This window comes from Haemorhous mexicanus, chromosome 1, assembly GCF_027477595.1.
Source record: "Haemorhous mexicanus isolate bHaeMex1 chromosome 1, bHaeMex1.pri, whole genome shotgun sequence".
NCBI classification, from domain to species: Eukaryota; Metazoa; Chordata; class Aves; order Passeriformes; family Fringillidae; genus Haemorhous; species Haemorhous mexicanus.
In genome coordinates this window covers 106873933-106900331 of record NC_082341.1, presented here as the reverse complement: position 1 = coordinate 106900331, position 26399 = coordinate 106873933, and the positions used below count along the sequence as shown (strand labels likewise).

Below are 26399 nucleotides of genomic sequence, written 5' to 3'. Positions count from 1 at the left end.
AAGTAGATAGTTAGAGAGACTGTAATTAATATTGCAGTCTGTGAGTGAGGGAGGGATAGAAATACTCTTTTTTATCTCCAAGAGAGAAAAGGGATGTAGTAAAATATTAAAGAAAGTGTAGTTGAAACTTGGGCATTAGAGGTTTTTGTTGTCTCTGGAAGATGACTGGGCTGGGATCTGATGGAGAGCAAGGGGCCTGTAACTACAAAGAGACTTGCTAACTCCAAAGAAGCCTACAGGTACCAGGACCAGTAGGACTGCATTCTCTGGCTCCAGGTATTGCAGACACTGGAGCAGCTATGCAGGCCTGAGTTTAATTGCACAGGAAGATGTGTGCAGGATGTGTGTGGAAGGAAACCACATGCTGAATAATCACACTGGTGAGGGTGCCAAAACTGGTAATGCAGCAGGCATTTGGCTTTGGGGACTGCTTGGGAACAGAAGTGGACAGGGCTGTAGTCTCCCTTCAGCTCTGAGGTGAAGCAGATGGTCAGTCACTGTACATGTTTTGCAAATGGATGTGGACTGAAGGAAAACAAACCTAGAAAAGGGATCAGATGATGTTTTCCATTCAGAGATGTAGTGGATTTCCATGACAAGGCTTTGGTAGTGGCAGGGGGGATGGGGTTGCAGGGGTGGCTTCTGTGAGCAGCTGCCAGAAGCTTCCCTGGTGTCCTACAGAGCCAATGCCAGCTGGCTCCAGGGTGGACCCACCACTGGCCAAGGCTGAGCCCATCAGTGATGGTGGAACTGACTCTGGGCTAACATGGCTAAGAAATGGAAAAACATACTGCACAAGAGCAGATTGCAGAAGAATATGTGAGAGCAACAACCCTGCAGACACCAGGGTCAGTGGAGAGGGACGAGGTACTCCAGGCTCCTGAGCAGAGATTCCCCTGGAGCCTGCGTGCAGACCATGGTGAGGCAGCTGGGCCCCTTCAGCCCATGGAGGTCCATCCTCCTGCAGCCTGTGGATGGGACCGTTTTGGAAAAGGTGGATGCCTCAGGGAAACTGTGACCACGTGGAAAATTAATGCAGGAGGAGGCTCCTGCCAGGACCTGTGGACCCATGAAAAGAGGAGCCCACACTGGAATAACTTTGCTGACACATCTTGTGACTCCATGGAGGACCCACACTGGAGCTGTCTGTGCCTGAAGGATTGCCCCCCATGGAAGAGACTGTGCTGGAGCACTTTGGGAAGAACTGCGCCCCGTGGGAAGGACTCACATGTGAGCAGAAGAAGAATGTGGGGAGTCTTCCTCCTCAGGAGGAGTGAGAGGCAGAGACAATGCTCTGGTGAGGAGCAGGTGGAAAAATTGTAGTAAAGTTAAGCTCAGGAAAAAGGGAAGGGTGTGGGGGAGGTGTTTTAAGATTCAGTTTTTTTCATCATCCTACTTTGATTTGATTTACAATAAATTAAATTAATTTCCCTATTTCAAGTCTGTTTTGCCCATGGCAGTAGTTGGTGAGTGATCTCTCCCCGTCCTTATTTCAGCCCACAGGTTTTTTGTTATATTTTTTCTCCCTTGCCCAGCTGAGGGAGTGATAGGATGACTTTGGTGGGCTCCTGATTTCCAAGCAGCATCAGCCCACCACAGGAGGCCAGATACATTTGCCTGACTGGCAAATGTTTTTCTGTTTTAAAACAGCCAGTAGAAACGTACAGGTGGTATTGAAGATGCAGATAAATACCAAACAAATAAACTCAGTGCTTGACTACCTCTTAAAGAACTTAAATAGCTCTTTGTTACTGTACTGTCTGAATGCTTTAGAACTATCACTGTTTTACATCCCCATAATGCTGTTGCAAGGCAAAACCAAATAAGTATTTTCATATAGCAGCTAGTGAGCTGAGAACAATAGAGCCAAGAATTACTGTGCCAAATGCAGTCCTTGCAGCACTAGGAGGAGGGAATTGCATGCTGATATAACAGGACTGACCTGATTGTGGGTAGAACGAGTGCTGCACTTTTGTGTGTAGAGGGAATTAATATAAATCTAATGTGCTCCAGAGCAAAAAGTCTGATTCTGTAGCTAATTTTTGCCCTGCAGCAGCAATGTTGGCCTGAAAGGAATTAGAAATGATGTGTAGGGTTTTTTACTGTGTGGAAGTTGGCATAGGTCATCCTAACTTAGTGGGAGTAATGTACCAACTGACTTAAAAGACGCCTTTATTATCATATATTATGAGTTTAAAGAAGGGAATGCAACAAAGGGAAATGCAAATAGGGATTTTCATGTAAAGTTCACACAGGGACAGATGATCAGAAGAACTGTGGTGGTTCCTACTGAAGTGAGACACTGCAGAATCCAGCCAGGGTAAACCCACTAGAGAAAGCCAGTGGTGGCCATCCTCCCTCTCAAAGCAGAGTTGCAGTGAGATCCATGTGTTTGTGGGGGATCCAACATTCAGCGTGAGTGTTGTTCATTTGGCAAGTACCCTTCACTCAGGAAAGTGCATGACAGCAAAATTACACTTCTGGGAGCCAACTCTGGTCCTAGTTCTTCCCCTTCAAAAATTTGCTTTGCAGGTGAGTATCTCTCAGATCTTTGCAGAAATTCCTTGAAGATCCCTGGTGGTATACAACTACAAAATTTTAATTTGAAATTTACTGAAATCATTAGTGTCCTGGGTGAGATGCCTGTATTTTGACTGTGGAAGTGAGGCTTCAGAGCACCTGTACCTGCATCCCTTTGGTTCAGGCTGAAGCCTCAGGCAGTTTTGTCTTGGTGAAGCAGCTGAGATCTAGTGTGTGAGTCTAAGAGCTGCTCTTGTATTTTCATCTGTGCAGTTATGCAGTGATAGCTTTGCCCACTTGATACATCTTGCAGATGGAAAAACTGAATAAAGGCGGGAAGCTTTTTTTTTTTTTTTTCTTCCTAGACACCACTCCAGAGTGCATGGCTTCATTTTCCCTGGGACAAGCCTGACATTTGGCAGATTCAGTTCAGTCCCAGGGGTGTCTCTGAACCTTGGTCTCCTGCAAGGTATTTCTCCTTACGGCAGTGTTTTCAGACAACTGAAAGTGATACCCAAACACAGGGAAGGGTGAAGGACGTGTTTAAGGATAGCAAAAAGTTTATTGGGCAGAGTAATTCTTGGATTAAAATACTACCCTTGGAAACTGCGATCAGGAATCTGTTGTGCATAACTCTTCCTTGTATGTTCACACAGTTGATAAAAATCCAAAGGCAGTTTCAGATGCTCTTCAAGCTGCCTGTCACAGCCTTCCAGAGCAGCTGTAAGTGGATTAGTAAGACATGGAAAGTATTGCAATGTTACCTGCATTTCATCAGCAGAGTAATGATTAAAATGTTGAAGGCGGGCACAGAAGACTAAAGCAGGCTGCAAATTGCAAAGCTTTAATTTATTTTTCAGCTTGTTGCTTTTTTACCTCCACTGGAATTTAAAAGACAGCCATAATCCTGTGCTCAGCCTTACCGTGTCACATGCCTTTGGGTTAAGAACTGGCAACCCTGAAAGCAAAGGTTCAAAATGCAGGTTGAGTGTCTCAGTGCTGCATGCCAGACCATGCCCGAGGAGTGGCATTCCTCCTGGACACCAGGCTTGACCAGAGCTGAGCTTACATTTCTGCTAAAGCCCAGTGATACTTTACAGCCCAGGCCTTGCACTTTGATGATAGCTAATGAAATGCAAACCATTTAGCAGCTCTGAGATGCGATTACACTGCTGTGAATTTTCAGATTCCATCAAAGTCCTGCTGAGGGTAATGGGAATGGGCCAGGGTGATTCAACTGTAAATCAAAAACGAAAGCGTGGCCAATTCTGGTATTGGAAAGAAGAGCTGTTCAAATGTGCAGAAGCTGATTTGCCAAGTCAAAACCAGCTGTGCTTTACAGAGCTACTGGAATGAATGGTCTCTATGCATTTGTATTTTTTTTTTGTGACTCATTGATTATTTTTCTTCCCCTAAAGTTTAAATTTTGTCTTTCTACCTCAGGTTTGCCTGGCCAGTCGCAAAGGTTTTTAGTGCCTGTTTTTGGTATATAAAACACTAAATACATTGTTAATAAAGGACAGTTTTCTCCTTTTTGGTAACTTCATACCAATTCAAGTGTTTTCATCTGTACGTCTTTAATGCTTCAGCAGTGAAAGCTCTGCTGGGAACAAGACAAGGACCTCTCCTTCTCTGCACTAGCACTGGCAGGAATCAGATCAGTGTTACAAAAAGTGGAATTTGACTTGGGAAATCTTGAGCACAAACTGGCTCCTCTGTTATTTTCAGTTAGGGATGAATCAGCCAAGAGTGTCCGGTGGTGTGAATATGTAACAGGGAGCCAGGAATTGTTGCTTCTCTTAACAATGAGGAGCAGCCAGCTTCCTTTCTGAGCAGATCCTCTCCTGCCCACCCAGGAGAGTGGGACAGCTTTTTGACTGCACCCCAGTTCTGTGTGTTTCTGTGTTTCATCAGGCCTGGGTTTTTTGTTTTGTTTTGTTTTGTTTCGATTTTTTTTTTTTTTTTTTTGTCTGAAGGAAGACAGAAGGTGCTGTTATCTCACTGGACAGTACACCGAAAGAATTGTTAAAGACAAATTTGACCACAGATGTTTCTGGTGCATGCACTTAATTGCCCTTCTTGATGCTAGCCAGTCTGGAGAAAGCTTCAGAACAGCTTGCTGGTAGGCTCTGGCACTGCTCTCTGGCTGAAACCCTGAGTTCCATCAGTGTGAGCAGCTTTGTAATTCCAGCCCCATACCTGATGAAAAAGCTTTGCCATGAGAGGCTTCCTGGGGGTTACCCTAAATTAACCCTGACTGCATTGGTCGTGCTCTTTTCTCTTATCAGGGATCCTCTGAGGAAGGGTTCAGCCACCAAATGCTTGTGGTGCCTTTGCTCAAGTTAGGGTGGTTGGCTGCTTAGCTTTTGGGGAGCCTGGCACAAATGGGCTCTGAGGAGCAGATGTATTCCTGCTGTGAGGTGCATGGAAGTCCTGCTGAATTTGATGGAAGCCACATGAGCTGTGGGATCAGTTTCTGGCATGTGGGAAAGGATAAAGACTTGTCAGGTCCAAATGTTTTTCATATTATTACTGCAATAACATCTTATTTGCCTGGGGATTTTTGAGCACTTAGTATTTATACCCTCCAGGTTGCTAGGGCTCATTCTTCTTTTGATCTGTAAGACTAACTCATGTTAAACCCTGTCAGATTTAATGAGACCTGTCTGTAGCTGATGTCTCAGTGACTCTTCGTTATTGTGAGGAATGTTTTGAAGGGACAGGCATTTTTGATTTTTAAACATTTTTACAAATTCACATTGTAAATTTGATTGAATCCTGGCTTTGTCCAAGTTGATGAGAAAACTTCCTTCCGAAGGAGCTGTGTGTGGGATCCCTGTTTATATAGAGGTCAGTTTTCCATTGCTTCTTAATGCAGATTTTTGCGGTGCCTGTCTCCAGGGTGTCTCAGCCTTCCTTTAAAGCTGAAATGGGAAGTTAGTCATGAGATCTGTGGTGGTTACAAGCCAGATGTTCTTTTTTTTCTTTTTTTGTCCTTACTTTGCAAGTAGAAGGACAGAAGGCAGTTTCTTCAGTGGGTTCATTCTTAGGGTGCCCGTTTCCTCGTGTGAAGTGCTGCCTAGTGTTCTTGTTTTGTTTGTATTTTCAAAATCCTAGAGTCATAAAGGATTTTGTGTGGTTTATCTAATTTTACACATACTTAGGAAGCCCTGTGTGTTAACATAGCAGAGAAAGACTCTGCACAGTCGAGACTAAAAAAGCTCTTGCAGCAGTGTGCATGATTATAGGGCTGCTGTTTAGTCATCAGTCATGATATGTGTGTATTTTTTTTTTTGTGAATCCAACATTTTTTCCATTTCAGATGTTAAAAAAAAATAAAATTACATGAAGAGATTAGTTTACTCAGCACAATAGCGCTTGACCCTCAATCTGTTAAAAGCTATTATGATATCAAGGCTACAGACTAACAGCCTAATCAGGGATGTGTTTACAGGGTTCTATAGCTTCCTCCAGTTTGGAAAAGTGCTTGGAGGATATCTTGCCTATGTGCAGAGATATAAATGAGACATCCAGATTTAAATTAAAGTACTCAATTTCTGCGCATTAGCTTTTTCTGCTGGGATAAATGTGTTTGGAACAATAGACAGAGGAATATTCCAAATGCCTATTTGTAATGGGAAAATGGTTTTCTTTTTTAATATATTGCTCATATTTTTTCCTGCTTTCTTTGTTTTTATCTCCCTGTAAGCTGCTGCAAATCAGCCAGAAGCAACAGCTCAGTTGTTGCTTGCCTGCAAATGAGTTGCCAGCATCCTGTAATGCTGCTAGCTTGAAATACAGTCTCATCTCCTTTACAGCAAGGAGAGCCAAGGAGAGCCAAGTGGGGTGGTTCCCTGGGAGCAGGAGTGTGGGTGGAATGCCACTTGTTTTCTGTGGCATTCTGCTCTCCATTCTGGTGCTATTAAAATCCTCACACCTAAATCTGCTGGTAAGGGATTTTGGAAGAACAGAGAATGTGTTTTCCGGGGTTAAAGGGTAAAAGTCTGGAATTAGTCATGCTTACATTGGTTCCTTGTATTTACCAGAAACATCTGATACAGTTTCAGATTTTTGAATCCATTTTGCTGACCAGGGGACATTCTGAAGCTGGAGCTACTTATTCTGGCAAACGAATAGTGGCTCACTGAGTGTGAATTACATTTCTGCTTCTTTCCTTCCTCCCTACCCTACCCACTTTGCTTATCTTGCTACAGTGTGGTTTATAACTGATATTTTGTAAGTGTACTAGGGGGCTTATGAAGAAGAAAAAGAATAAAGGGAATCCTGTAGTTGGTTCCTTGAGCCATTCGTGAACACCTTGATTCGCAATAATTATTTTATATTTACTCATTTCTTGCCACTTCTTTCCTGGGTTGGTATGCTCTTGATCGTGATGAGTCAATGACTGTAGTGCTGAAGCCTTTGGGTTTCCTGTGAATGAGGATTTTTCCAAAGAATTGCAGGATCTGTTCCTTGAAGTGCAATGTAACTCCCGAGGGCATGTTCTCAGTTTCTGAAACTTATCCAATGCACTCTGCTCAGTGCCACTGTGGCCTTTTGCACAAGCCAAGATGTTATACCTTTGTGTATGTTTGATGTTATATGTACACCAACATTAGGTAAAACAAAACAGGAAAACAGATTAGAGGGTGGAAAACAAAACAGAAAAACAGATTAGAGGACTGGAAAAATAAATCTTCTGTATGCCTGAATGTTACCCAGGCATGTGGTTTGATAAATCTGCTATAATCCTTTGAAGAAAAAAGAACAAAACAAGGGAGATCATCCCCATCAGATGTTAGAAAAATAGTTTTGTGTAGAGAAAGACCATATAGTAAAGTACAAAGCAGATGGTTGCAGGAAAGTTTTATACAGCCTTAGCAAGGGGATTCAGTATCAATGCACTGCTGAGAAAAAAATGGTTTTTTCTTCTTCTTTGAAGCAACAACTATGCTTTTCTTGTCTTCTGTGAGAGACTTCAAAGATAGTTCCCTGTTGTTGGTAAAAGTTAAGGTCTCTTTAGCTGTTTTCAAGATGTTGTGTAGTGTTCATATGCCATGATTTGCTTTGCTTTCAGGCAGGTGAATATCTTGACTGATGGGTGTCAGTACAGTTTTGAGTAACATGGCCTGAACACTGCAGAAGTAGTTTTAAATCCCATGATGGATTATCACTGCCTTAAGTAGGAAGCTTTTTCTATTTTACTTCCTTCCCCTCTGTGCTCTAATTATACTCTGGTAGATGGTGGTTTGCATCCTGCAGGCAACAAAAGGGAAGCTGGGAGTGCTTGTTTCAAGGGAACCCCCCTGGTGCAATAAAGTGCCTGGCTCCTGGAAAGCACCAGCCCCTGGCTGCAGCAGTGCAGTGCTCATCCTAGAAACAGGTTCACTCGTGGTCCAAGCCCATTGGTTTCACTCCAGTTACTTGAGGGGGATCTTTAGCCCTCTTGGTAGTGCAAGCAATCCCAGGGGCAAAGTGTAAGAATGCCTTTAAGCTGCTGGAGGGCTGTTGGTGTGCCTGGCATATGCCTAAGATTGACTGTGCTCATTGTGAGATGGGAAAGCAGTAGAAACTTTGAAAGGTCCTTTTAACGTTATCATGAAACATTAGTAAGAGCCACAAACTGAAAGATGAAGAGGTTCCAGGAAAATGAGCTAAGCTTTAATCCATGCTTGTGGATGTCATGTCCTTGCCAGAGACCCTGGCTCCTCTCGTAATTGCAGTTGCCATTCTGAGTGATTTTGTCAGGGGAGCTGGAGGAAGCAGGTGAATCTGAAGCATTGTCGGGTCACCAGAGTCGATGTTTAGTTTCTAACACTGTGGCAGAAATGCTGTCCCCACAAGGGAGAAATGCAATTCTTTGCAACCAGTGGGTGGTAATTCTAGTTTCTCTACACCATTTAAAATCTGGAAAAATAATTAGATTCTCAATTTCAGGGCAGAGGGTTTTTTAATTTTATTATTTTTTAGTGTGTTCTGCCATCCTGGTGTAGTAATTATACAGCGATGTCAGCTGGAATCGATAATGAAGGCAAAATTTGGGAATAGTAACAGGATGTGTTACTGCTATTGATCAAAGCCTACAGGGCTGTTTTTAAACACCGCTCCTCTCTTTGATCTTTTTTTCCTATTGATTGAACAGAGTAGATAAACAACTGGCTGTGTAACATGAGCATTTATTATGGCTTTTAAGCTGACTAAGGACAGCTTTGAATTAAATATGAGAGTTTAAATGATGGTTTTCTAATAAATGCTGTCCATAAAGACTGGTGTGACAATACAGTTTTGTGTAAGCATGGTGGTGGAAGGAAATGTAAATAGAGGCATTCTTTTTCTTTCTTACTCAAAAAGAAGATAACATATTGCAAAAGTGATTATAGGAGAAGCAGAAGTGCTATTTTTAATATGTAGTTATGTGTGGGCAAAAGCTGCTTTTCTATTTTTTTAATATATAGTTATGTGCCTTTTGCTATTAAAAAACTCTTATTGTCTTATCTTGGCATTTTTCAAGAGTGTTGTGTAACTTAGTCATCTTAAAATGTGGATACAAATGGAGCTACCAGGTACAATCTGGTAGTTCTGCAATCACTTCAATGAAATTAATAGAAAACTTTCCATTGACTGTTTAATGAGTTAGATTGGACCCTGGGCTGTCATTGTTAATGTCTTGGAAAGGTCAGTATTGATTTCCTGGCATCCTTTTTGTCTCTAAGGAGGCTCTTTGCAATTCTGTGGAAGACACAGCGATAATGTTACTCCTCTTCCTTGATAATTCCCTGTATAATTGAAGTTCTACCTACCATGCAAGGCTTTGGGCAAAAGCAGATGGACTGAAAAATGTTGCATTTTAGGGAACCTGTTTATATCTTACGTGCCCAAATAATATTTCTGCATAATTTCAAATTTTCTCCTGCCACTTCAGGTTATTTTGAATCTTATTTCAGTATTGTACTGCTGTTATTTTTCCCTACTGATTGGGTATGTTGAAAGAAAAAAAAAAAAAAGACTTTTCCTGCAAATGGAATCAGCCTGCCATGTTGCAGTGTAGAAAGTAAGCTGTGTTGCCTTTAAAGTAATGTACTGCAGACTTCTAGCATGGCATGCACAGGGAGAGCAGCACATCTCTGGAGATCCAGATCTTTGCATTCCCACCTTTTCACCAAAGCCTCTGCAAAGTTTCCACTGAGTGGGCTAGTTTGTCTTGCCGTGAAAAGGTTATTTTCACTAACTCAGTGGTGTCAGTGTGCTAAAATGTTGGTGTTATTAGTCTGTTTTGGAAGCTTGCTTGGGCTGGCTGTGCAACAGGCCTGAATGAAATTGTTCCTCTGGCTGTGCTGTGTAATGCGCCGTGTGTTGGAAAGCGCAGGGTTTGCTTGTACAAGGAAATGGCTCTGCTGGATGGACTGCAGTCCTTGCAACAGGAATATAAAATCCACCCAATAAAATAGAGGGCTTGGAGAGAAGGGAGTCCTGGGAAGAGGGCCAGGGAGATTCACTCACAATGCTGATGTTTGAAAAGGATGAGCCATGTCCTCACTTTTCTTCTGAAATGTGTTATGTGCTGTGCTTGCCCCAGGACAAGAAGAAAGAGTCAAATATTAATTCTGGAAAATAAATCAAGTGAAGTATTGACATCTGGGGTCTCGTGGGTGTGACTTCATTGACTCACTGTCATGCTTTCTTTGATTTTCAGGATACTGGGGTTGGGAAATCGAGCATCGTTTGTCGGTTTGTCCAGGACCACTTTGATCATAATATTAGTCCTACTATTGGGTAAGTACCACACAAAATATCACTTTGGTTTTTACTGGTCAGTGAGGTTTCAGATCTGACCCTTGAGTGATTTAAGTCCTAAAGTCCTACAGCCAAAACAGTCTAAAGTGGGAAGCTCTTGACAAGACAAAAACCAAAACCCCACGACCCAAGAGGCTATGACAGTGATCAGGTCATCCCGTGGCTGAGTAAAGGCAGGAAGACCATGGGAGGCCCTCAGAGTAGCTTTGCTGAGTGTCCTGGTAGGCTGGGCTGGAGCATGGACAGTGTCTGTTTCCCCTATGGATGTGCTTTTGTTGAAGTTTAGGATGTGTCACATTTTCCTTTCTTAAAATAGGAACCATGCAATTCAAACTAAGTATAATTAATTTATATAACTTCTTTAAAAACTACTAAGCTTCCATGTATCAGACCATCAGAATCCTAATAATCCTGTAGTAGATTTTAATTCAGATTTTTTTTTTCTTTTAATACCTTAGAGACAGATTTTCCAAGTCAAATGTGACCTGGAAAATTTTTGAAGTTATGGATCTCTTATGGGAAAGGAAGCTATTATGGAATGTAAGAAGTAACCTGGGGGGAAAGGACTCATCTGGCATGTGTGCCAGAGGTGTTTTAAGTTGTCTATGAGGATTGGTATTGATTGCTGTGTGTTGTTCAGAGGGTTGGACAGTACCTTCTGAAGGTCTGCCTTTTAATGCATGGAGGAATCTCAGCGGGAAGCTGCACGTAGAAGTTCCAGGACAATTTTGGATTCCTGAATGAGATGAATAGAGAAAAATGGACAGAGAGAAAGGAGGCATGTCATGAATATGATTACTGGCTGAAGGACACTTGTTTGCAGTGAATAAATTGATGGCAATTTGAGTGGAGTTTTTTTTACTTCTGAACTGTTAGCAGCCTTTTTCCCCAAGTAGTTGTTGCTAAGTAAATGCCTTCTGCTCAATTTGGAAAACAATTTTCCTCTGTTACCATAATTATGAAAACTAAAAGGATTTTTTTTTTCCATTGGGAGATTAAAATGTGAATGCTAGCTTCACACAGGTGATATTCTTTGTCTGCACAGATAAGGGTATTTTCCTTCCAAATTATTCAATTATTTGAAATAGTTGAATAATTTGGAAGGAAATATTTGAAATCCGTGCAATCCACAGTAGCCACTGTGGATCTGTAAAGTTACCATTTTTGAAGCTGTGAAGTGTTGCTTGTTGGTTTGAGAGGGAGAGTGACAACTGAGTGAATACACTCTGAAAACAACCAAAGAAACGTAGCCATTCTTTTTTTCCTTACTTAGTATTTTCATAAACAATGCAGCATTGTTAAATTCAAGCAATTTGCAGATGGCTGGAGAGGAGAACTCTGGTATATCATTCTCAGGAAATGTTTTGTTCAGTCATATGTCATTTGATGTCATTTGGTGCTTTTGTAATGACCATGCATTCTATCAAATGCATCTTTATGAGCCAGGAAAAATGTTACCACAACAAAAATGGTTCAGCAGTACCCAGATAGGATGGGGAAAATAGAAATCTGCCAGAAATTGGCAGCCTTTCCTACCAGCTTTTAAATGAACTGCTGTAATACAGAAAAGCCTATAAATTTGTAATCTTCTTTCCTAAAAGAAAAAACTTTGAAAATATATACCTATCTCATTTCCTATGGAAAATAAAAGAAACTACGAAGACTTCTTCATCCCAGTTGAAAGGGAGAACAACTTTCTTGCATTTGTTTACCATGGGCACTCCAGCAGGTAACTTTTCTGTTCCCTGGTGATCCAGTCTCATACGTTAAAGTGAAAAGTGGCACATGATGTTGTCTGTTGCCTTTCTCTCATGTCTGTACCAGCAAGAAGATGGAGTTAACAAGCAGCAGAAGCCACGTGTGAATGGCAGGAGCATTTGTGTTCCTGGACCCATGAACAAATGCCCTCTGAACTTCAGAGGCTTTTCCCTTCTTTAAAAAAATGCATCTATAAGTAGCTTGTGTCCTATCTAAGAAAGGACAGACTTCTGCAGGTATTTTATCATGGTTTTGGAGTTACCCCAAACGCAGTCTAATCCAGAAGAACTCACTAAGGTCTACAGGTTACATATTCAGAGTGTCAATTATGTTACAAATTTCTGTCTTCCTTATTTCCAGAGCATCCTTCATGACTAAAACTGTGCCATGTGGGAATGAGCTTCATAAATTTCTGATCTGGGACACAGCTGGTCAGGAACGGGTGAGTATTAGTTTGCAGAATGCTTTCATTATCCTGCTCTCTCTTAATGTGTTGATGTACTTTTTCTAAACCTTTCATCTTCAGAAGACTTCGTAAATATCAGCCTCCTGAATCTTTGCAAGGCTCTGCAATGCAGGTGGTCAGCAGGCACCAAGTATGTAGGTTCTCTTTCCATGGATGATGAAAATGCAAACATACCACTTACCTAAAAAAGCCCCAAACCATGGTGTGAAATGTCAGCCACCTTCCTCAAGACAGCTTGAGCAGTGCCTCAGTGCCTCAGCAACATCCAGTTCCCCTCTGGTTTCATCAGGTTTCTGTGTGGCAGCTCTCAAAGGCTTTGACTTGCAGCCCATGGGCTGGGGTGGTCTGAACTTAGGTGGTGACTCTGGGGTTGTCTTGGATTGGGACAGTGAATATGGGCATGGCTTGTGTCTGCTGCTATTATTTATATTATAGGAAATTACCACCAGCAACCCGAACCACTTTGGGGTTTTGTCTTCATCTTTTTCAAGTGTATGAAATGAATTGCTTGGATCGAGCAGCTTTTCCTTTGATTTTTCAAAGCAAAAAAGCAAAACCAAACCATAATGGATTTTTGGGCATTAGTTCATCTGGACTTTATGTAAGTCTGGTTGGTAATTTTTTTTCTTTTAATAGCCTCAGTGACAGTAGTGTGCAGTACTAGACTCTAGTCTGTAGAGCTGTAGGTTTCTCTTAATGTGTGTCCACGTTTGTCTTGAGAAATGGAAAAACCTATGCACACTTCTAGAACATCAGTCTTGTGAAATGGCACAGTGTCTCTTCATAGGAAATTGCAGCTATACTCACATTAGGTTGGGATAAAATGAGATGCTTACGCAGACTGGATGTCAGTCCTGATACATCCTACTGTATTCTCCATACCTTGTATGTGAATTGTGGGCAAAGAAGATTTTTAGTCTTAATTGCAGGAAATGCTTTTGCTTTTATTTATAATGCACAATGTGAGATAAAGTGACTCTGATGAAATCTGTGGCTCATAACAATTCAGTAAGTTATTTGTCATGGGAAAATGGACCTTGAAAAACATATTTGAAGCCTAATTCCTTCCCTTGAATCTTGTTTGTTCCATTTCTGCATGGTCTGGAGCTGATAACTGACTAATTATTGCAAGAGCTAGCAAAAGTTCAGTTTTCTTTCCCATGGTTTCAGTTTCCTTGCTTATTCTCTCTCTTTTCCCTCCACTGCCCTGCTCTCCTTGCTTTTTCTTTTCTTTTTAGCACTTTACACACAAAACTCAGTTGGATTAACACTTATATCAAGATTTACCTATTTTCCTACATAGTCTAAGGACTCTCAAATCCCTCTAAAATTAGGTGAATAGTAATATGCATATTTACATATTTACTGAAACAAATGATGCCTCCTTTGAGGCAGGAAATCTGTGACTGAGCTCTGACTCTGGGACACAAAATTCATCCTTCCCAACTAGTCTCTTATGTTTCCTCTCAATTTTTTTTTAGCTCATCGTTTTTCAAACATCTGCTTTCCTTTTTTTGTGTGTGTGTGTAACTGTGGTGAGCAGTGAGCACCACAAACTTTGTTAGATTGCTTAGAATTTATTACAGACATGGCATGTTAAGGGTTTTCATTGATTAGTGATCACGAATTAGTCCAGGGACCATCTATTTATTGTGTGTTTGCACAGTGTATTCCCAGTCCTTCCCTAGGACTAGGAAGGTGTTGTGATGTAGTAAACAAAGTTCATTGGTGTTGAGTGCAAGCTATGGAGGCAGACAAGTTTCCCAAGGTGAGGTCCGTAGTGGTCTGGGTCATTCCCTGTCCTAGAATATTCCTGTTTTACAGTGCAGCTAAACACGTGATGCTTCTCAATATCTTACTTGCTTTAATCAGGGATTTTTGGTTGCTTTGTTTTGTATTGCTCCTTCTGATTCAAGGACAAATGTCTCCCCCCTGTTAATTTTTTTTCTGATTATCCTCTGACCAACAATGATGACCCAACATTTCCAGCCTATCCCATCATCTGGGCCTATTGCTGTTTTCACCACGTACTAATAAATGTCTTCTCAATGTTTCTGCTTTGAGAATTGTCCTTCCCTTGTTCCTTGAAATTTTTGTTGAGGTTTTGATTTTTGTCCCACTGCTGAAGCCTGGCAGTTTTGTCAGTCTGTACTGCTGAGAGCAGTGTTTAGGCTCCCTGCTCTTTCTGATTTCACTCTCCTAAATGCAAGGCTTGTGCTTATTCTGGAGTTGGGGGTGCCCTATGCTTCCCCAGATGTGCCAGCTGTGTCTCTCTGCTGATGTGGAGCCTTCAGAGCAGAAGAGCCCTGGCTGAGATTAAACTGAGGCCTCACTTATGCCATGAAAGTTAAACTCAAAGCTTAAGCGTGGTGGAGCAGGCAGGCAGAAACAACAGGAGTGGCACTTCCATGGTCCTCGTGCATGAGTTTGTCCTTTTTAATGAGTTTTCATTTCCCTGTTCATGATTTTCTCTGGGAAACTGCTAGTTTGGAGTCGATGCTGCAGAGTGACAATAATGCAGCAGAGAATGGAGATTAAAAGCTTTTCTGTCATATCCCTGGTGGGGGTGAATGCTGAGTGTGCTTCTTAGGAATAGACCCTGGAGAGGGGTATGTGGCTTGTGGTGAAAAATTCACACAGTACATGATTACAAAAGGAGAGAGAGCTTCTTAATCCTTTTATCTTGTTTGTTTTTTTTCTTTCCCTTTTTCTTGACTAGAAAGAAACAAACTGGTAGATTGCTTCACAAAATCCCCCTGTCTTCTGTGCCTAAGTACTGCTCTCCGTGGACCTGGTTGCTTTGTGTTTGTGTGTTGTCCCACAAACTCGCTTTATTTTTTTCTTCACAGTCACTTTCCCTCCACACCAGTATTTCCCAAATGTCACTTTCCCCCTCCTATCTCACGTTTTCCCCATTAGCTTTTGATTGTTGCAGACTTTGGGACTTACATGCCCAATAATTATGTTGTTATTACCAAAGATTCCCTCCCCTAAGAAGAGTCTCCTTGCAAGTTAGTTAATGATGTTTTTATTAGCATATATTTTGGTTCATGGTGCCCTAAGTAGCTTTTAATTATAATGTTTTGTTTGAATACCTTGGGTGGCTGCCAGCTTTCCATTTTGCCAGCTGAGGAATATTGTAGCGAACGGGGAGTCTGAGGGCTGTGTTTCTCGGGCAGGAAAATTTATCTCTGTCCTTTTTAAATTTACTGTGTTGAACTCTGGGACTTTTAATTTTGTTTAATAGAAGAGGCCTCAATTACTTGAGCCCAGTTTAAAGCTCGATAGGAATTATCCTGAGTTGTGAGCTTTTTGTTTTGTTTTTTAACCTTCTCCATTTCCAGGAAAAGACTGACTGATGACATGTCCACAGCTCTTTACAGCTGCCTCTTTTCTGAGTGGCAGTAGTTGTCCTGGTGATTCAGAGACAGTGGCACAACACCATCTATCAATGACTTGAATTATTTCTGCAGGCAAAACGCAGCCTGAATTTTGCTCTGTGGTGTCATAAATGTGGCTCTGATGGTCTCCCACAGCTCAGTCAGAGTTGGGCTGGTTCATTGTGTGTAGTGTGAGGACCTCTTGCTTGCTGCAAATGTTGGCAGGTGATTTGGCAGTGTGTGAGAGCACAAGTGGCATTAAAGCTAGCAAGCAAATATGTTATTTTTACTACTTTCAGAGCATAAAGCGTGGTAAATCATTTAAGGGATGCATTTAAATGTGTTTTTTCTTAAGCTTCAGCAAAGAAGCTCTAAAGAAACTTGCAGTGCTTGTAGCTTGATGGTGAGTCATGGTTTTGTGTAGTATCTTTTGCATCCTTTGTTTAATGACTGTAAACTTCAGAATGGCTAAGCACAGGTCCCTTCTGTAGTGTTGCAAAAGTTTGTTTTCTGCCTATTTAAAAGAACCTTAAAAGGTTAACCTAAAATGTTGAGATTTTTCCTTCTTCAGTTAAAGAATTCTTAGACATTGGAAAAAAAATGCTCACTCTTTTATATATATAGATATATATTTAATCTTCAATTTAACCAGCAAAAAATACCTGTAGATCAGAGACAGATATTTCCTGATTTACTCAGCTTGCAAATCCTGAGAACTTGAATTTCAGCCTTCAGTTGTATAAAGAAAACTACTCAAGGTTTTGAAATGCTAAATGGTATCTGAAAGTGACTTTCATGCATAACATTTTTCCTATTTGCTCTTTGACAGCTGAGAATGTCAGGAATTTTGTATCCCTCCCTGTTCCAGAAGCTTGTGTGTCAGGATAATCTGTTTAATGCTTTTGGGTTTTGCCTTTGCTTCTCCCTGCACCACCACAATTGTTTGTTTGTGGCAGGCACTGCCTTGAAGGTGTCAGGAGTGGGGCGTGTAACTGCCCAGACTTGGGCAAGTGTACTTCAGGTGGCTTTTGGGACAGGACTGAAGGGGTTTTCTGGGAGTGGCCTGGCTGGAAGGGCCGAGGACAGGAGAAACAGGACACCCAAAATCACCTGTGTGGGAATGGCCTGCTGAGCAAAGGGACCTGGCACATGTTTGAGATAAGAGTCCAGAAAGTGCGAGTGGCTGTAGCAGGAGGGGGAGGGAAGTTTGTGACAGGGCTGTGACGCTGCCTGCACATGTCAGCAAGCTGCTGAGCCAGAGGCTGTGGCTGTCCTTGCCATTAGTGGCACCCAGGTAAAGAGTAAGAGTAAGGATCTCTGACTTTGAGAGGAACCAAGTGGTTTGGTCTTGGCCACTCAGATGCAGCATATGTTGTCAGAGAGCAGCTCCATAGGAAAGGGAATGAAATTTAGTCAAATGATCACAGCTGTCAGGAAGCAAATCTTGTGCTGCTGTGCACCTGCAGGTGCTTGAGAAGGCACTGTGTAGGAAAATCATAGCTGAATTCAAAGTGTGTAACACTTGCTGAGCACTGGTGTGATTCTGCTCAGTCTGTGCGCCCTTATCCTTTCCAGCTGTGCTGATGGGCAGAATGATAATCCTTTTGCAGTAAGAGCAGGTGATGTTCTTTACAGTCTAGAATAGTAAAAGCAACCAAGTGCAGGAGTTAGGTGGCAGTTGTAGTTGTTGGTTTTGCTTTTGCTGTTTTGCCTTTTGACTGTGGAGTTGGGAAGAGGCAGCCCTGCTGTGGCAGTATGCCAGTCCTGGGATATAGCACCACAGGATGGTGCAGAGAGCTGCTGACATGAATTAATGTTCCCTGGTGTGCCTGGCAGATTGAATGAATCCCAACTGTCTTCAGCAGCATTTGTCAGCCTGTATATAAACAAGCAGGAGTGGCAGTTTTTATTTCTGTGTTCATTTGGCCTCTGTTTTGCTTTCTAATTCAGCATTATATTAGACAGGGTTAAGAGACTTCCACTACCACAGCTCAGGTGTGATTTACGCTGTTTTCCCTTGATTTTGGTTTTCTGTTCCAAGTAGGATATGATGGTTTTCCTTCTTCTCCATTCTTTACTTTTAGTAAAGAGGAAACATGGTGTTACCTGTGACCAAATACTCCCCTCCATGATGAGATGCACAGGAAGCAGAAAGCAAAACACTACACTGCTTTTAAATAGTGGCTACTTGGTTCCATCTTTCTGTCTTTTGCAAGGGCAAAGATTCTGTTGACTTCGTTGAGATGGCCAGATGAGGGGTTGCAGAATCCCAAAATACTCCCGGAATCAATGAGAGAAACTCTGGTGCATTTGCACCATGTAAAACTGAATTTGCTCCCTGTACTAGGGGACTCTACGGCTGTAAAGAGTTGGGCAGCTTCTAGTTGGACCCTTGGATTCTGCTTTCAGAGGAAATTTCATAATGCACATGTGGCCTCACTTCTTTGCTTAGTGTCAGAGATGATGAACCGCAAGTGCAAAGTGGATGTGTTGGTAGAGGAGCACAAGGAAGAGGGTGCTCTGAGCCCAGTCAGCATTGCTCCAGAGTTCAGATGACTGTAGGTATGGAGCATGCTGTGTGTCTCCCAGGAGGAGAGTCCTGGAAGTCTGCATGAAGTAATTGATTCTGGGTTTTGGCATGTCTTTGGAAAAATAAGTTTCTTGTTTATATTTTGAGTGGTCCTTTCAGCCTGGCTGTTGGATTGGGAAATGTACCCCTGCAACTTGAGTATGGCACTGTGTGGATTAGCAAGCTCAGCCTCAGCAGTTGTTATCAACCTCTCCAAAACCAAAATGGGACTAATGAGTGATGCAGTTGGTCAGATAGACAAACTTTTTTTGGTGGACACAGAATGAGAGGCATGAAACTTCTAAATTCCCTCAGTAGGTGACCTGCTAATGGTAATTTACTCATTATGCAGAGATGGGAGGTTTTCCCAGTGCTTAGAAGGTGGAAAGCAGTTGAGGTGAAGTTTGGTAGTGTAAGTACCAAGGTTCTGTATTTTTTGGTCCTAACAAAAATACATGTTGTGAAGTTGTAGGTGAGTTTTTTAAATTTTGGGGTTTTTTTGGGAAACAGAGGAGAAAAGCCACCTCTGAATGTGTTCACCAATTGAAGAATGATCATGTGAGTATGATGCAGCCATGAGAAAAGTGTTAGAGGTTGGGCAGTTAAAGCTGTTCATTTAATGTCTATAATGCTGCATAGAAACCTGGTCACCAGCAGTCAGGAAAGATGAGCTGAAGGTGGACCAGGCACAAGGAAAGGTGATTAGACCCTGATTTCTCCCTTTTACCTTATCTCCAGAGTGTAAGAGCCTGGTATAGCAGACTGGCAAAGTAAAATCTGCAAGCTTATCACTCTATATTAGTATTTCAACTAAAAGCAGGCAGTGATCCCTTAACTTTATTAAGTCAAGGTACAAGCAAATTACAAGTAATTTAGTAATTAGGAATTCAAAATGTTATTAATTGTCAAAGTAATATGATCCCAGTAGCAGTATAATGAAGAAAGAAAACTAATTATTTTAGGCAGAACATTGATCAGCTTTTGAAATGGCTTAGGAGTGTGATTATTTGTGATGGTGGGAGCTGATGGAAATCTCTTTCTGGTCTGTGTTTTTCTGTTAGGCAAAGGGGATTTGAGCTGCTGCTGCCTGCAGGAAGGGTGACATCTGCCAGAGTGCTGCTCTTGGCTGCAGGTTGTGGAGGGGCTGGCTCCCTGGAAAGCTGGGGCTGTAACATGAGTGTTCCTGTGGCAGAGCCAGGAGCTGCTGCCTGAGCATTTTTAGGTGGCCCTTCTCAATCAGCATTGTTCTTATGCCAAATCTCAAACTGCTTCTATTTATCCTGATTTTGTTGGGAATTTCTGGTTACAGAAATACTGAACTATAAAATCAAGGTTATAGACATTATTGTTTATAATACAGAAGGTAGTCCCGTGAGGTATAGTTTTGTGAGCTAGTTTTTTGTGTGTCACTTGTTTTGGGCAGCTGTCCCACATTTGGTCCTTGGCAGGTGAAAAATGTGCAGATTAGTATTTTGTATCCCGTTAATTAATTTGGTGTGACTCTCTTTTTCCAATTAATTAGGCCAGAAAAATGTTCAAGAGGACTTTGCTTTTGGGTACTGATTTAAAAGAAAAATTAAACATCATTATTTGCACAATATTGGAAAATTCATGTTCATGAAGCACATCTGTTGAGAGTCTATCATTACATCATGAAATTCATGCAGTTACAATTTTTCAGCCCCTCTTGATTCATTCAGTGTTACAAAGAGGCTTTTCTTGTCTTCTTGTAGAAAACAGTGATTTCTTGTGACTGGGACATAGTGTATTGTTATGTTTGTTTATTAGCCTGTATAAGAGAAAGACAAAGAGCATTTTTTTGTTGTTGTTTGCTTGTTTGTTTTAAATTTCTTTTTCTTTTTTTTTTTTTGCTTTCTGGCCCTAACACTGCAAATTCTTCAGTGAAACAGCTATTAAGGGAAGTGTTCTTGTCAGCTGGTCAGAAGAAAAGGGAGAGAAATTCCCAAGATGTTGTACAGGTTCTCAGTGTGCTTGCAGGGCCAGTCTTGAAGGAATTTGGAGTATGTGAGTTTAACTGCATGGCTCCTGTGAAATGTGATTACTGTTATCTGAGAGCTCTTTGTAAATTCATGATACTGTGTAATCTAGATTAAAATGTAATCTAGATTAAGACCAAATCAGCATGTGTGTAGGGTTTGAATGTTTTTTTCCTGGAGTTTACAGACTGGGAGGAGTGTGCATACACCATGAAAGGTCAGACTACCCTCCACAGTTAAGGTTCCTGACTTCCAGACTACTTCAACACAACATTTATGTTCAGGAGATGGTCTTGGCTTGAAGATAGTAGGAGATAACTTCGTGTTGCAGGCATTCAGTGACCCAACCAGGCAAGATGCCCTCCTAGACTCCTTTGTGGTTAGGAAGGACTTGGGGAATGTGGTAGTAGGTGGGATGCTTTGGCCACAGTGATCATGAAAAAAGTAATGTGTCCAATGTTTTCTTTAGACCTCCTCTGCTGTTAAGATATGTGAAAAAGCCCTTCTTGTTATCTGAAGTGATGCCTCAAGCTTGTCAGTGTTTAAGAAGCATTTGGACAATGCCCTTAACAAGATGATTTAACTTTTAGCCAGCCCTGAATTGATCAGGCACTTGGTTTACATGATTGTTGTAGGTCCATTCCAACTGAAATGGTCTGTTCTGTTCTAACATACTGAAAATTTCTGTCGTGATTTAGAAGCCTAAAAGTTATGGAAAGTATTGCATTAAGCATGCAAGTAATAAAGCTACATACTAAAACCCCAGAAAGCACACATCTACCCAACTCCCTGAGGATCTTGGCTGATCCCATTTCTTCAGACCACGCTTCTTGACTGATTCCTCTTTCTTTTCTCATCCTCTTTCCTGCTGTTTTCTCTTATTAATGAGCTCTCCCACCTGCCTCGCTCCCCAAAACACTTCAGCACTTGGCCATCTGTCACTGCTGCTGTGCATCCATACTGTTAGAAAAGGCAGCTCCGACCTTGAGCTGGTGTGCGCGATCTGCGATAAATAGCTGGCAGACTGGCGAGTGAACCAGCACCGCAAATAAATTGCCTGCTGTGTTGCACGTGAAAGAGCAAGAAATGTGGAGGCTGCTAAAAGTCTAAATGCTCAGTCAGTAGGTACAGATCTGGGAAAAAGATGTCTCCAGTAAATGTGCAGAGGTTTGCAGCGTGACACGTGGATCCTGTTTGCTGGGCAGTGAGGTTCAGACCCTGCCCTAATAATGTATTTGATTTAGGTGCTGGCCTCAGTTATTAGCTGCAGCTTAATATGCAGCTTTTGCAGATAACTCCCCCCCCCAAAAAAAATTATAAAATGGCTTTGTGAGCATACTGAGACTGGATGCATTTTCCCAGAAAGATTATTTTTGGTTTGTTTGAGACTAAACTTAGTTGAATCAGCAGAAAGACTTTTTTTACTTCCTTACTCTAATTATAATTGTAAGCTGAAATTCTAAATCAGCTGCTTAGTCATTGGTAAATTATGAAAATTATGCTGTTCTTCAGTTGTTCTAACAAACATGTTTATTTCTTGGGTTTTTTCCTCAAAGAATGTTTTCCTTGAAACAAAAAGCTGAAGAGCAACTGCAAGAATCCATGTTTTTTTAAATATTTTATCATAATATAGGATAGGTAAACAAGACAGGTGTTAGATTTTCCTGACAAGTTAGTTTTATCCAAATCATTTGCAATGTTTTACAAAATTCAAACCCAAGCTGAATCCAGTCTTGGATCTACAAAGCAAGACTGTGGTTTGCCAGGGGAAGGGGTCCCTATGCCATCAGGTTAGGCTTCCAAGTGCAGTTGATCTTCCTGTCAAAACCTGTCCTGAGAGTCCATGCCCTGTAATGGAAATGATGCATTGAATCAGTAAGGGCTGGTTGGGTAAATTCAGTGGGATGGAGAACAGCACAAGATAAAGGAGGTCTGGCTTCTTTGTGTTTAAGGAAAAGGAGAGATGGGTGACCACTGATAAGGTCTGTTCTCTGTGGGATGAAAGGAAGTGAGTGGTCCTGCCATGGCCAGTCTTTGAGACCTGGCAAAGTGTGTGATAGTTCCGATTTATTAATGATACTTTCTCTTGGGGTTTTATGTTTTAACAGTTTCATTCCTTGGCTCCAATGTACTACCGAGGCTCAGCAGCAGCTGTCATAGTGTATGATATCACCAAACAGGTGAGACCTTTGGGATGCTTTTGCCTGTGTTAACTCCTCTGTTTGGGCCTGAGTTTGAGTTAAGCCCCAAAACTGCAAAATTTAATTTGTCTGGCGTGTATATGCTTCAGTAGTTTGTGTAGATCTGGGTGGAGGTGTCCAACTGCCTGAAAACATTAAATAAAAAGTCCTGCTTCTGTGTTGTTTCAGCTCCATGCAGACAAAAGGTTTGAGACTGCATTTTGTCAATGTTTCTTTGGGTTTCCTCTGACTAAGAAAACAGGATTCATATCCTGCAATACTCCCTACCACCTATGTTCTCTGTGTGGAGTTGAATTTTTGCTAAAAAAAGCAGCTGTTGGCTTTATCATCTGAGTAGAAATTAAGTTGTTTGCATATTACTGATTTTAAAACTAATTATTTTTATCTAAGCATATCATTTCATGTCTGTATTACCAGTGTCATATCTTAATTTTCAAACTGGCAATGAAATCATAAGTGATAACCTTTTGTATCAACATTATTCATTTGGAATGAAAATTTTATTTTTAGATCCTTAACTTCTCTGGCTCATTTCTCAGGCAGAGGAGGCTAGGCGATCCCAGCTGAGTGCCTCTTTCACTCCTTTTGGAAGAAACCCCTGCTGATAGCAGACTTAGAGGCAGTGCTAATGGATGGATGGCCAGGAGAGTTCACTGGCATTTCATTCCTTTCTTGCCAATTGACTTATTTACTACGAGGTAGGGAGGGCTGGTTTGGTTCCCCAGTGCATTAGTGTAATGATCTGTCGCTGACAGTGGTGGTCACTGTTGTGCAGCTGTGCTGTTCTCCACTGCTAATTTGCCAGGAGAAAGTGAGGAAGAATAAATCGTGCTGGATTGATACTTTGGATTTAAATATCGTACAGTTAATCTTGTAATATATTGTAAGAATAAAATTTTGTTTTGCCAGCCTTTCTCCAAGCTTATGTGGAACAGCTCTCAGAATAAAGAGAGGGAAATAGGAGAGGAAGGTCAATGTGTATTTCACTTTCTGATGCTTAATATTCAGTGTTAATCATTAAAGCAGAATGGATTTTTTTCCCAAGTGACTGATAGGGCTCTACCTTCGGTGATACTGATGCACCCACTGCTGATTTAGAGGCAGCTCTTATGTGCATTTCTGAAGGGGAAAAAATTATTTATCATCTGTTTGGGAGCTCACTTTGTCAGTAGAAATTTCAACTGTGCATTATAATTAGAATCTCCAGAAATAAGTGTTATCTTAAAGCTACTACTTCACTGGTGTAAAGAAATAGAAAAATTGCTATTAAAAGATAGGCAGCATCAGATAGAGTTTGATTTTCATGCTTGGAGGGGAAAAATGCCAAGTGAATTGTCACCTCTCTCTTCAGTTTTACAATGAGAAATTTGAAGTTTACCAGATCACAGATTTGGAAATGCAGGGAAGTGGGCATCTCTGTGGAAGCTCCATTGGATATGACCAAAAATATGACAGTGATTGAGATGGTAAGCTGCTGGACAGAAGTGAAATTATACAAATGAAGCTCACATTAGGTGAAGGAAATGAGCTATTAGACGAGCTGGAGTAGTTTCTTCATCACTGGAAATTTAATATTCAGTGCTGCGTTGGAGCAGGCAGGAGGGGAAGTGGAAAAGAGGGAAGCATCCAAGTTCAAGAATTAATTTGAAGAAGCCTTCTGGCCTAAAGCTTGAAAAGCAAATTGCAGAGAAAGATAAGTGATCTTCTAGTCTTGTGATCTATATAATCATTATTGCATTAGTACTGTCAAAGCTGTGCTGCTCTACTTTAAAAAATAGGCAAATGCATTGGCAGGGAGTGTGCTGATAGCTTATTTTGTTATTTCTCTGATGCAGGATTCATTTCATACTTTGAAAAAATGGGTGAAAGAGCTAAAAGAACATGGTCCTGAAAACATTGTAATGGCCATCGCTGGAAACAAATGTGATCTTTCTGATATCAGGTAATACTTTTTATTGTTGCTTTCATTGTGGTAACTTTGTTGTTTTTTCCCTCCAGGTAGCAGTTTTGCTTCATTATAATAGTTATATAATAGTATAATAATTATAATAGTATAAAATTTTGGCCTCCTGTACTAGAATCAGTGATTCTAGCAATGCACAACCTCAACAACAACAGCACGACGTGAATTATGGGGTTTTTTAACCTCTCTTTTACTGCCCTTCCTCTTTAATGTACAATCTCTACATCCTTTATCTGCTGAATCATTGGGAATGGAAAAGGGTTCTCTTTTTTGTTTCTCCCTTCCATTTTATTAAAAGGTGCAGAATGTAGTAAGTGATGAGCAAAACTGGCAATATAAAGCTGTGAGGGTGGGCAAGAGGTAAACTATTAATCACAGAACTTTGTGAACTTGTGATTTGCAAGAACTGAAACTGTTTCATATTGGATGTAGAAAGTGTATTTTTGGGATTTTTTGGAGCATATCCTCAAGTAAAACTTTTGTCCCCTGTGTGTGGCAAAGAACCTCCTAGATAAAAGAGGGAAGGGTTGAACCCTAACCCCGTCAGAAGAGCTGAGATGATGCGATTTGGAGTGAGAGTGCAGCTAGAATGTTCTCCTGCTTGTTAGCTGTATTTTGGATTTGCATTTATCCTTTCAGGAAATGGAAGCACATTCTGCTGTACAGTAGTGATTCTGTTTGTCAGTCCATGACTCTTATTTCTTGCTTCATCTATGAGTACAAACTCAATGATCATATTTGATGCTTTCCCCTTATGACCTCGTAGGCTCTCATGGCTGTTCAGATACATCCCCATGTGTTTAGTTATCATTACTTTGGCCCAGATTCACCAGAGCTCTGGAGCATGTGTGTAACTTCAAGTAAGTGCTGCAGTGCTTTTATTGAATCAAGGCCTACGTGGGGGTTTGACCTGTGTGGGTTTTGTTTTGTTCTCCCCTCTGCCACTGTCAGCCGTGAACCAACACAAAGCTGCAACTCACTGTTTTCTGTAAGAATTGAACGAGCCCTGATTCTGGCAAACTTCTGGTTTCTTTTGGGCTAAGAGTCAGGGACACAGATGTAGTGGCATCTCCTACCTGATGTTGTGATATGCCATCAACGTGGTGAAACTGAGTCTGACAAGACAAAAATTTATAGATACAAAGGAGAAAAAAACAGGAAAGAATGGTTCTAAAAATAAAACCAAAAGCCAGTTAGCACAGATCAGGGGTTTTGGTTGCCCTGAGTTTCAAATTTATTGCATAAGTGTTCCCAGCAATACACTTGCCAGATTAACTCAAGGGTAGTAATTTTGGAGATGGTGACAAATGGCAACAATTTTAAATGAGTCCATAACCAGCCCTTTTCCTCCTTGCTCTTGCACCAATTGAAGACTTTAAAAAAATCCTGTATCCCAGAAATGTTGTGAAAGTACTGGGCTTCCTCACAGAGCAACTGTGATGTGTAATCTTCTCATCATATCATCAACCACTACCTGTAGTTTACTGATTGCTGATCATCCAATTCTTGCTCCTGTTCAGCTGGTATAGCTCTTCTTTGCACAAATTGTGTTGCTGTGTGAATGGTCCTCAGTGTATTCCATGAGCTAATGTCTCTTAATCTTTTTGGTTTTTATGGGAGAGGACATTTTTTCTCCTCATAATTATGAATAGTTTTGGTACTATTTTTTTGTGCAGTTGTTCTTTCTGCTTCTGCCAATCTTTTTTCTTGTTGAAGTTATCCAGTGATGTCCAGGTAAAGTTATTTTGGTG

At 41.2% G+C, this 26399-nt stretch overlaps 1 protein-coding gene across 1 annotated transcript in view; it reads left to right on the top strand.

Annotated features, from left to right (window-relative positions):
• RAB31 (RAB31, member RAS oncogene family) overlaps positions 1-26399 on the top strand; it is a 61258-nt gene that overhangs the window by 16850 nt on the left and 18009 nt on the right. The window contains exons 2-5 of the mRNA XM_059858039.1: positions 10214-10293; positions 12433-12514; positions 22593-22664; positions 24521-24627. Coding sequence (XP_059714022.1) covers positions 10214-10293; positions 12433-12514; positions 22593-22664; positions 24521-24627 — 341 coding nt within the window. The remainder of the gene's footprint in view (positions 1-10213; positions 10294-12432; positions 12515-22592; positions 22665-24520; positions 24628-26399) is intronic.